We start from the raw sequence: 12,443 nt of genomic DNA, 5'->3' as shown, positions 1-12,443 counted from the left end.
CTAGACCTGCTCTATCTGTAAAGTGTCTTGAGATAACTCTTGTTGTGATTTGATACTATAAATAAAATTGAATTGAAAATTGAATTGAATTGTGTGTGACTAGTCTAATGCCTCCTTTCCACTACCTTGTCGGGATGATTTAGATGCAGCCTTGGCACTGCACCAGACGAGGTCGCTGTTGCTGAAGCTTTTAGTTATAAACCTATTTTCATAACAATTCTTCTAAGTGGTTCAGCGCTTCACCAAAGCTTCATTGGCCCATCACTACCTGTAGCCATACTTGTAACTTTAGTACTACTATAATTTGTAAGTAATGCAACAATGCCAAATACCTTGTCAAATCAATTCTGATTTACCCACAGCCCAAATTACATGGTAAAAGATCAATGAAGAACATATTGATGAGGTTTCAGAAATTATTACATTTGTGCATTTTATATTTCAAACACTAATAGTGACAATTTGTCTACATTATTTATTTATATATGTTTTTATTTACTGTATTGTAGGTGGCTCAGAAACTGGTCTTGCTCATGGGGGGGCTATCGGCTAGCCGCCCCTGGTCTCCCTCTTGATTGAAAAATTGAAGAACAGCATCAAAGGGCTTGCAATAATCTAATGTCACTCACAGAGGAGGAGAGGTCACGTGACCTGACAAAAATGGCAGCTGCAAAAAAATAAATCCTTTTTTCCCCCTAGATAGGGTCTTGGACTAGACATTTCCATCTTAATGTCGATAATGTCAACATCTGATACAACGAAGTATTGCGAAATCTTTGCCCAATCTTCTAAATCGACATCCCACAATGCAGCCTCAGCACCTGAACGTGTTCACACTAGAAACATGGCCGATGTAGCAGATGTGCTAACAGAGCTAAAGTCGCTCCATTCGGACTTTGGAATAAAGTGGACGCCAATGATAAAGACGTGACCAATGCAGAAAGTACAGGCGGAATCGGCTTCAACTGTAAAACGACTGACATACCTAGAGAAAAGGACTGACAACCTGGAGAACCAAAGCAGGAGGAAGAACCTACGTATGGAAAGGCTCAGAGGGTAAACAACCCCTGCTGCATTTTATCCTGGGAATGTTACCCAAGTGGCTGTGGCTTTTCAAGGACCAGACCCGGGATTGTAAAGGGTGCATTGCACCTTGGCAGCCGTTCTCATATGCTTCTGGACATCAGCTCCCTTTTGTACAGGATTTCTCAGCAGAAACTAAGCGGCAGTGCCGGGAGTTTAACACAGCCAGAAGGTTGTTCGACGTGGGAAAATTCCCGGGATTTAAACTGAATCCCTGCAAGATGAGAATGGTACATCCCAGGAAAATGTATTCACCACGTGAGGCAGAGGAATTTCACTGTGTAATTCAACCTAAAATATTAACTCTGATCTTCACACACACACACACACACACACACAAACACAGTTTAGGTTACCGATGTCATCTGTCATCAGAAGTTGACTAACGGGACTGGTAATGCAGAGAGTGTGCACTGGAGAGCCACAGAACCTGGACCACGGGTCAGACCATGGGCTTGGAGAGCAACAGAACCTGGACCATGGGTCAGACCATGGGCCTGGAAAGCAACAGAACCTGGACCACGGGTCAGACCATGGGCCTGGAGAGCAACAGAACCTGGACCACGGGTCAGAGCATGGACCACGGGTCAGAGCAGGGGCCTGGAGAGCAACAGAACCTGGACCATGGGTCAGACCATGGGCCTGGAGAGCAACAGAACCTGTACCACAGGTCAGCGCCGGGCAGCGGAGAGGAAGTGGATGCATTTAAAAAAAAACATAGACCCTATTTTAGTACTTTTAAATGAGGTTTCAAAAGTAATTTATGTAAAATAATGATTTTAATATATCTTAATATCTTTTAGACTGGACACCGGGCATTCTATTTATCAACATTACTCTTACTCTCTTTGTATATATTTTATTTATTTGATTATTTTATTTATCTTTATACTTCCCCCCTTTCTTTTCTTTACGTACAGTGTATGTATTTATATTTATTTTAATTATTTTAGTTTTAATTATTATAATCATGCGTTAGTGTCTCGGGGAGAGGAGCCGAGCAGGAGTGGAGGAGACCTTTAATTTCAAGTTTAATGTCCCCGCTGTCAGTCCTGTGGTCCTTTGGCCCTGCTCTGAGTGTTTGGCCTTCTTTTAAACAGCTTTTTAGACCCAAACCAGGTTTTTTAAGGGGTTTTAAGTGTTTTTATTCACACCGGTGGTCCCCTTGTGCCCGTGTCCCTGGCAGCACTACGGCTTTACCCCTAACCCTAGTTATAATAGTTTATAACTATTCATATTAACTATTACTGTACCATCACCAGTCAATGACAAGAACCGAGATTACATTTAGCTTTTATTTATTCTGACAATCCAACACAGTTCAGACTTTATCAAAAAATGAAAAGAAAAGTTAACATTGTACAATTGTAGAAGGAGAGTTCAGGTTCAACATCAGGACATCTTCTGAAAGACGAACACCAAGTAGATACCTGAGTAGGAGAGAGGACAGAAAACTTAAATCATTGACGTTGCACACATCTTTAATTTAACAAATTTAAGGTGAAGAATAAATACTATTATACTATTAATATTAAATACTATGATTATTATTAACCTTTGTACTGTCCTTCGTGTCACAGGAACTTGTTCAGTGAATTTACTTTTCTACCACGCTCACGTTGCTTGCTTACATTTTACATATTTTCTATTACTTGTCACACAGCACAATTATCCCAAAGGGTGTTTATTCACCAGTGATTCTAGGTACATTTTAGTTCATTTAAGTTCGTCTTCGCGGCGGTGTCTGTACGATGTCCGTCCGCAGGCAATTCCACAACAGGCGCAGCTCCCGACACACATCTGTGTCTGCTGCTCGGCTTTTTTTTTTTTTTTTTGGCAGCATATCATCAAAGCGCGACCCAAGACGCTACCGTCTGATGCCTTAAGCGCAGTAGGCCTGCGTGCAGCTCCCGCCTTTTGCAGCAGCCGCACACGGTATTTCGGTCCGTGGACTTTGGACAGAGCTGACACCTCTTCCGGGCACTGTCTGCTCTCTCGGTTCAGCTTCAGCATCCTCGTCGTCGCATTTCTCTCGGCCTCGCCTAACACCTATGTGCGAGGCGGACTCTCCGTGTGAAGGAGACTCCTCAGACGAGGCGGAAGCCGTTGTCTCTCAATGAGCGGAGTCACAAGCGCCTTCCCAGCTGCTCGAGGAACGCCGTCCTCCTATTGAGCCACGTCTCCACTCGGGCCTGAGCTCTCGCCACATCACGAAAGGCGTTGTAGGCTGACACCTTGAGGATGACTTGCCCCTCACCTTGTTTCCTCTTCTTCATCATCTTTGTCTGGCCTTTCTTGTCCACCCTCATCTTCTAAATTTACTCATTCTCCTTCTTGTTCAACTTCAACATCGTCTTGGCCTTGGTCATAGTCTTTATTGTCTTCTCCTTCGCTCTGGTCGCAGCATCATTCCTTTTCTCCGCCGTGGTCGCTGTGTTTGTCTCGGTCCTCTTCTGATGCACACCTGCCGCCGTCAGAGGCACGGTGGGGGTCGTGTTCGTTGCGAGCCTCTTGTAATTTCTCTTCTTCTCCTACTTGTACTTCACCAGGCTGCCGAACCAAGTGTAAACAAAAAGGGCACAGGTCCAAAACAACACAACGTAAGATGACAACAAGAAGACGATCAAATGTGTCTACAGTTTATACTGTAAATATGTGTGTGATAAATATATATAGTAGACAGAGATCAAGCCTTTGGGTTTTTTGTTTTGTTTTTTCCCTTTCATACGATAAAACACAAAATGCAATTGAATACAGGCCCGGTCCCAGGGACCTGAAGGCCGAGGCTGGCGAGGGGCTTAGAGAACTGAAGGACCAGGTCCGCGGTAGACGTGACATAAATTGAAACCAACGTGGGTCCCCGGGACCCGAAGGACAATGCAAAAAGTCAAAAAAACTGAACCGGTCCCTGTGACCTGATGGACAACATTAGGGTCAAATACAATTATTAAATAATAACATAGTAGTAGTATTATTATTATTTTTATTAATATTATTATTAAATAACTTACTGGCTGCTTCCCACTCAGATCTGCTCAGAGTTCCCTGAAACACACAAATGGAACCGGTATTAACAACCAGTACCAAGGCCTGTAGTAAGAACCAGAATCAGGCCCTGTAGTGAGAATCAGAGCCTGTTGCAAGAACCAGGACAGGAAACCCACCAGTGGTAGTTTGACTCCGGCCCTGCCGCTGTGCTCTTTAGCATGACTGTACTCAGCCGTGCTGTCTGTTGCCTGGCAACCGCCGTCCTCGCCGGGAAAAGGCTGGAAACACAAAAGCTAAAACGTTTAAAAGATGTAGTACTACAAAAATTATATACACCCATATACTACATCTACACACTATATTCACACATTATACACTACAAATAAACACATTTTATACTACAACTACACACAACCTACTACCTCTGCACACTAACACAACAGACACACAGCAGGGAAATGTTTAAAATTAAAAAAACATAGTATTACACACATTATAAACTACAGCTTAACACTATATACACACATTATATATACACACATTAAATAATACATCTACACACAATATACACACACATTATATACTACAAATACACACATACTACATCTACACACTATATACACAAATTAAAAACTACAAATACACACATTATATACTACATCTACACACTATATAGACACATTATATACACACACATTATATACTACATCTATAAACTAACTACACATTCATCTGGTTACACAACATGTACATCTGCATTAAAATTAGCTTACTTTAATAGTAACATGATATTCAATCATGTTATGTGAAATAATGTTATAGTTACGTTATATTATAATGTTAATTTTATATAGTGTTATAGTAACACTATATAACATTAAAGTTACCTCCCAAGACTACACCTAAAATGGGTCACCAGTTATGAAAAGGGGCGTGGCTTAAGCATAGGGGGTGGGCCACACCATCGCCAGTGAAGAAGGAACTCTCTGCTGAGTTCAATGACACCTCACACAAGACTGCACGTCATACAGGTCATTATCTGTGAAAGGGGACGTGGCCGCACCATAGTGGGGCGGTTCAAACATCACCAATGAAAAAGGAACTCTCTGCTGAGTTCATTAATACCTCACATAAGACTATACCTTAAATGGGTCACCAGTTATGAAAGGGGCGTGGCTTAAGCATATGGGGCGGACCAAACCAAAACCAACGAAGAAGGAACTCTGCTGAGTTCAATGACACCTCACACAAGACTCTACGTTAAATGGTTCAAATGTTATGAAAGGGGGCGTGGTATGAGTGACTGTGTGTGGTCAAAATATAGGTTACAGAGACCCAGTATCACATCTAGACATGTAAATCGGATTATGTTTGTCATATAAGGCATATTTCCTGTTTCCAGTTGGTGGAGCTATCTCCAAAAGTCCATATTGGACCGCAGATGTCTTCAACCCTGGACTCTTGGTGATGGTTTGAAATTTTAAGCAGATACGACAATGTACACTGTAGTTACAGACACTTACTCCTTCATCGCTAAACACTCAAAATGGCCATGGCGCATGATGAAAAGTGTTTCTTTTAATAACTTTTCCTTGTTAAGGTGTTAAGATGACTCAGACTAAAGGCTACAATGGAGTTTAATGTCCTACCTGCCATGCTACATATGTGTACCAAGTTTCGTGACTCTACGTTAAATGTACTGCAGGGGCAACATTTTCTTAATTTTGTAGGGGGCACTAGCGAGCCATTTTTGTGCGTTTCCTGGGAAATGGGACTAACGAGCCGGGCACAGCGCCATGAAACAGGCTGGACTGCATTAACATCCAGGCAGAGTGCCTGTTCAGCCCCTGTTCCTAGTAGGACACAGCCGTGGACAGCTGCAAAAGTGAAAATCAGCAACAAAATGCCCCCCAACAACCTGGTGTGGAACTGGATAACACATTTGCTCCTCTGCTGCAGGACGCTGGACAGCCATCTGATGAAGGGATTGCGTCTCATCGCCACACAGCAGTGTAAGGACTGAGAGCAATTCAAAAAGTAAAAAGCTAACACCTGGGCCTCAAACCTTGATTGTGGGTGACTCTGCTGTAAAATGGACTGCTGAACACAATCAGCTCCCTAAATGCAGATATGTTTATCAGTGGCCCTCTATCTGTCTATCTCTCTCTCTCTCTCTCCATCCATCCATCCATTTCTCCAGACCGCCAGTGAGAAGAGGAGCTCTGAGATTCAGCAGACTGTTGGCACTAAACAAATGGCTTTCAACTGAATGTACCGTCCATTCTCTGCAGTTCATTGACAATTTTAACATTTTCTGGGAGAGCAAACATCTATTAAAAGCAGATGCACTTTTCCTTAAGAAGCAAGGAGTAAAGCTGTTCACATCTAATCAACTCGACTTTCTGCGCTACACATCTGCTCCCTCCGTCAAGGTCACGAGACAAGACAAATCTAAACAAGAGGCAGACATAAAGTGCAGCAGTAACCCACCACAGCCCCCACCTGTGCAAAGATTTGACCGTGGGAGACCACAGAGCAGAGACAGGAAACCTCAAACTCCATTGCCAACCCCGAACCCTTTGAGGATCCATCACTGTCTCCACTCAACCTTTCCCCTCATTCCCCTATGACCATGATGGAGTTCACTGACCAGATGAACCAGCTGGTACATGCTGGAACCAAATTTACACCCCTTCCTTCCCGCATTGCTCAACCCGGGCAAAAGTAAAATGCCAAGCACCTCTGCCAGGAGGTCAGCAAACTCCTTCCCCCCAGACTGACAAGGACGCTTATGTGCAAAACACAGCAAGCATTAACTGATATGTGCCGGGTCTAGGCTGCAGGCCTAGTGACACTCATGACTCTTTCCAAGACAAGCCCGGGCCCTGTGGATTCAATTCTTCCTCAATTTCCGCTGTGATAGGTAATAGAAAAAGATTGGCAAAAAAGCACTTAATTGCAAACTTAGCAAATTTAGCATCCATTCCTTGTCAGCTACAGCCTGTCCCAAAAAATGAAAACACACTAACACTAGCCTTACTAAACGTCAGGTCTCTGGCATGAAAATCATGTTAATCAATGATTTTATTATTAATCCCAATCTAGATTTGATGTTTTTAACTGAAACCTGGTTTGACCATAATAACAGCGCTGCTGGTCTCATTGAGTCAGCCACAAGCCAGAGAATGTAACGCTGTCTTTGGTTTTGCTGTAGCGTGCTAACGGAAAAAGATACACACGATAGAAACCAAGAAATGATGCACTCTCTAGATTTCTCTACGTCAAAACTTGGGCTGAAACTACCAGATTGTGAGGGGACCAGATAATTATGGATTACAAGGCTTGGATATTCTAATACTTTAGGGTGTTTTCGATGTAGGAAACTAAGGTTTTGGGCGATCTTTCACCGCTGTGATTAAAGACACGAGGAGACAGGTAGGAAACACACACTCGATTAGACTCAAATCTTTCTGTGTTTCTTTACTTCAGAACATGATTATCACCGTTGTGAGTCACCTTATTGCTTCGTGTGTGGGCTCGATGGAATCAGGAGACTTTAAGCTTTCAAATGATGTATGGCATGAGCGTGTTTAATGCTTACAATTTAGGAAAGAAGTCAGCACTTCCGAAAAACGGCGAGTTTACGTCCCGTGCACGGGAACCGTCCGCCCATGACGTTAATGACTTATTCCACTGAACGCAAATATGTTATGGAAATGTTGCTTCTTTTGAATATGGGGCTCCTCAGTTAAGGTCTTCCCCTCAAGCGATATTTCTAAATATCTACAGGCCACCTAAATATTGTGCAACCTTCATTGATGACTTCACTGAACTGCTGTCTATAATCTGGATTAACTCTGATTGTGTAATCATTGAGGGTGATTTTAACATTCATGTGGACAACCCCCAGGACAGGGGGAGCAAAGAGCTGTGTTGTATTTTTGAGAACTATGGACTGACTTAGCATGTGACGAAGCCCACGCACAATAAGGGGCGCACTCTGGACCTGATAGTCTCCAAGGGTCTGAATGTTTCCAAGGTTGTGTTGACTGGCGTTGCTCTTTCTGATCATTCCTGTGTTTTCTTTAGCGGCTCTACCTCCGAGCCCAAAAGAGTCCAAACAAAGATAATCAGAAAATGGTATATCACTGAAAACACCAGTGAAACTTTTGTTCAGCTTTTCTCCTCCACACCCGCCCTCTCTGGGCTCTCAGTGACTGAGGTTGGAGATCATTTCAACTGTAAAATTACAAGTGTTATTGATGCCATTGCTCCCACTAAGGTCAAAGTTGTCTCTGGTAAGAAAGATCTCCATGGAGAAATGTCCTACTGGTGAGAACAGAAAAAAGAGAGTGTAGGAAAGCTGAACAAAAGTGGCGAAAAACAAATCTCCTGGTCCATTTTACCACCTATAAAGAGAGACTTTGCATTTATAATTTGGAACTGAGGGATGCAAGGCGGCCCTTCTTCTCTGATATTATCTCTAGAAAACAATAATAATTCACGTGCTTTGTTTGCTACTGTCGATAGGTTAACAAACCCTCCAGGACCAGAAGCATCTGGACTTAGGTTAACAAACCCTCCAGGACCAGTAGCATCTGGACTTAGGTTAAATAAACCCTCCAGTACCAGTAGCATCTGGACTTATCTACCAAGGCCAGCAATGACTTTGCCTCCTTCTTCAAAGATAAAATTCAGAAGATTAGACAGTCAGTGCCTCCATATCAAGTTCAGGATGTCAGTGTTCAAGCCAAACTAGGTCCAGTATGACAGAATTTCATACAATAAGCCATAAAAACCTAGAGGACATTATACAACATCTGAAAACCTCCTCCTGTTGCCTTGATATTCTACCAACGGGTGTTTGGCCTCTGATCTTCTACAGATTGTGAACACGTCTCTTCTTTCAGGAATCTTTCCACAGGCCCTGAAAACTGCAGTAATCAAGCCACTCTTAAAAAAGAACAACCTAGACAAGTCACTAATGAGCAGCTATAGGCCAATATCAAACCTTCCGTTTTTAAGTAAAATCATTGAAAAAGTAATTTTTCAGCAACTCAACTATTTCTTGTCACCAAGCAACAGTTTTGATAGCTTTCAGTCGGGTTTCCGACCACACCACAGCACTGAGACGGCTCATGTCAAAGTCTTTAATGACATCCACCTAAACACAGTAGCAAAATTTCAGTTGTAGTATTACTTGATCTTAGTCTTAGTATTACTTGATCTCAGTCTTAGTATTACTAGGTCTTAGTATTACTTGATCTCAGTGCTGCATTTTACATGATTGACCATGACATATTACTAGACCGATTGGAAAACTGGGTTGAACTTTTTGGCTCCGTACTTAACTGGTTTGAATCCTACCTACAGAATAGGGATTACTTTGTGTCAACAGGTAATTATAAATCTGAATTTACAAATATGATGTGCTGAGTTCTGCAAGGCTCCATTCTGGGGCCTCTTCTGTTTAAAATTGACATGCTTTCACTGGTTCAGATATGGAAAACATCAAAATAAGTTACCACAGTTATGCGGACGACACACAAATTTACGTAACCCTATGGCCAGGGGACTGTAGTCCAATACAAAAACTGACTAAGTGCATTGAACAAATTAACGGCTGGATGTGCCAGAACTTTCTGAAATTAAATGAAGGAAAAGCTGAGGTGGTTGTTTTTGGAGCAAAAGAGGAATGATTAAAAGTCTGCGCTCAACTTCAAACAATAATGTTAAAAACAACAGTCAAAGCCAGAAATCTTGTTGTAGTCATGGTAACTGATCTGAATTCTAACAGCCACATTAAGACAGTTAAAAAGTCAGCCTATTTTCACCTTTATAATATATCAAGGGTTAAAGGACTCATGTTTCAACAGGATTTGGAAAAACTTGTCCATGCTTTCATCTTCAGTAGACTTGACTTCTGTAACGGTGTCTTTACAGGTCCCCCTAAAAAATCTGTCAGACAGCTACAGCTGATTCAAAACGCTGCTGCTCGGGTCCTCACTAAGACCAAGAAACTGGATCACATCACTCCAATTCTGAAGTCTTTACACTGGCTTCCTGTGCTACAAAGTACTTTTGCTAGTTTATAAATTACTCCATGGTTTAGGACCAAAATACATTTCTGATCTGCTACTACACTATGACCCCCCAGTAGGGCTGTAATCTCCCTGGTCGACTAGTCGATTTATTGGTCGATACGTTCTGGCTCAACCAAAATTCTGATTGGTCGATTTTTTGCAGTGTTAATTTCCTCAGGTGGAAACATAGTCTATGGGTGGAAAGCACTAATTGCTGGGGGTGTTTTCAAAGCATCCCTGTTTCACAGGTAACAGTCTGTCTTCAGAACACCCCCCCTGTTTTTTTTTGTTGGATTAGCCCAACACACTGGGGACAGATTGAAGAAAGAACTAGAAAGCCTTGTTTTAGTGATTTGCTAAATATTTATTTAATTGTGAGTGTTTAATTTCCAGTCAGTCCTCCTTTATCATGTCGAAGACATCGCCAGTGTGGCAGCATTTTACAAAAATAGATAACGGAAAAAGTTGAATGCAAAGTTTGCATATCGCAGCTGGACTACAAACATGGCATATCACCTAAAAACGGTAAGCTAACTTTTCTGCGTTAGGTTGCCCTGTCTATTTTGAGTAGGCTAGCTATATGAACATATCAGAATTGGCATATTGACTAGTCTAATAATCGTTTTATAACTACCGGCGTACCCACCTGCAACAACGGTAGCCCCCCCCAGACCCCGCTGGATGTTAAGCCTCTACCATCCAAACGCAAAAATAATATCACGGAAGCAACTTTATTGCTCAGGATATGCGGCCCATTGCTGTTGTGGACGGCTGAGGTTTTAAAAACTTGTTAATATACAGCGCCAGCACGAGTAAGAGTAGAAGCTTAAAACTAATAGTCTCTTCGTGTCTCCGTGCGAGGACACAGAGGCTGAGCAGCGCTGTCAGATCTGACAGACGAGTGTCATTTTAGTGCAAAAATAATTAGGTCAAAAATGATTTAATATACTGCAAAAAGGCTACAAGGACAAGCATTGCGGGACAGTAGGCTACAGTTATTTAATCTTGTATATTTTAATCTTGATCCTGCAGATCTGCTGCTACTCTCAGTTCTTTTAAATCAAGGCTGAAGACCTTTCTTTTGATGTTGCATTTCTTTAAAGGTTGTTCATTTCTTTAATGTTTAATTTGTTATGCTGCACTGTAACGTTTATTCTTGTGTTTTGTCTTAATGTTTTTACTTTTAACTGTTCATACTTGTGTTTTATCTGTTTAACTGATCTTGTGTAAAGAACTTTGAATTGCCCTGTCGCTGAAATGTGCTATACAAATAAAGCTGCCGGGGCTTGCCCATACCCGAAACGCTTAAAATACGTACATTTTCAACAGACTTGATGCAAACGCCAAATTTGGTGATTTTTTGAATATGATAAGTCCCTCAAAAAGGCAATTCATTTGCCGGATAAAAGAAAGAAAGAAAGATAGAAAGAAAGAATAATAATTCCTTCAATTTCAATAGGGCCTTTGCCGCTGTTGGCGCTCGGGCCCTAATTAACATTATATAATGTTATTTTTATAATAACATTATGTAATGTCCATGTTATAATAACACTATACAATATTTATGTTATAGTAACATCATATAATGTTATAAGAGCATTATATAATGTTAAAGTCATATAAAGTTAATGTTATAGTAACTACAGAAAGCCGATATAACGCCACAGTCATTCTTTACAACTGATTATTGTTAATAACTAGTAACCATGATGATGACGATGAACTAACCCTCGTGACTGATTATTAGTAATAATGATGAAGAGTTTCAGCTCCAGAGCCATCATCTTCATCATGAGGCTTCGATGATGATGATGATGAACTAACCCTAACGACTGATTATTAGTAATAAGGATGAAGAGTTTTACCTCCAGAGCCATCATCTTCATCATGAGGCTGCGATGAAGATCCTTCTTCACTTTCTCTTCAAAGAAGTCAGAGAATCGCTGTTTCAACACCAGACGCATGTTGTAACGCTTCGCCATGCTGGAAGACAAAGAGACACAATCAGAGATCCAATCAGAGACACAGAGAGACACTAACAGAGACCCCATCAGAGACACAAAAAGAGACCCCATCAGAGACACAGAGAGACACAAACAGAGAGACAGAGAGAAACACAGAGAGACACACAGAGACACAGAAAGACACACAGAGACAGACAGAGAAAGCCCGATATAGACAGTGACATTGAGATATATAGCAAGAGAGACACTGAGACAGACGCACACAAAGACAGACAGAGAGAGACTTTACAGGTCATAAAGTTGAGTTACAGAAGAACCCATTAAG

General features: G+C 41.6%; 1 protein-coding gene across 1 annotated transcript in view; it reads right to left on the bottom strand.

The window, feature by feature from the left end:
* Positions 1 to 2,364: 2,364 nt before the first annotated feature.
* rnmt (RNA (guanine-7-) methyltransferase) overlaps positions 2,365 to 12,443 on the bottom strand; it is a 20,722-nt gene continuing 10,643 nt past the window's right edge. The window contains exons 7-10 of the mRNA XM_034892659.1: positions 12,020 to 12,137; positions 4,248 to 4,349; positions 4,095 to 4,128; positions 2,365 to 2,513 (exon numbers count right to left, since the gene is read on the bottom strand). Of these exons, the coding sequence (XP_034748550.1) occupies positions 2,476 to 2,513; positions 4,095 to 4,128; positions 4,248 to 4,349; positions 12,020 to 12,137 (292 nt within the window). The 3' untranslated portion in view covers positions 2,365 to 2,475. The remainder of the gene's footprint in view (positions 2,514 to 4,094; positions 4,129 to 4,247; positions 4,350 to 12,019; positions 12,138 to 12,443) is intronic.

Source organism: Etheostoma cragini, chromosome 14, assembly GCF_013103735.1.
Source record: "Etheostoma cragini isolate CJK2018 chromosome 14, CSU_Ecrag_1.0, whole genome shotgun sequence".
Lineage (NCBI taxonomy): Eukaryota > Metazoa > Chordata > Actinopteri > Perciformes > Percidae > Etheostoma > Etheostoma cragini.
The sequence above is the reverse complement of the archived record's forward strand: the minus strand, read 5'-3'. Positions and strand labels throughout refer to the sequence as shown.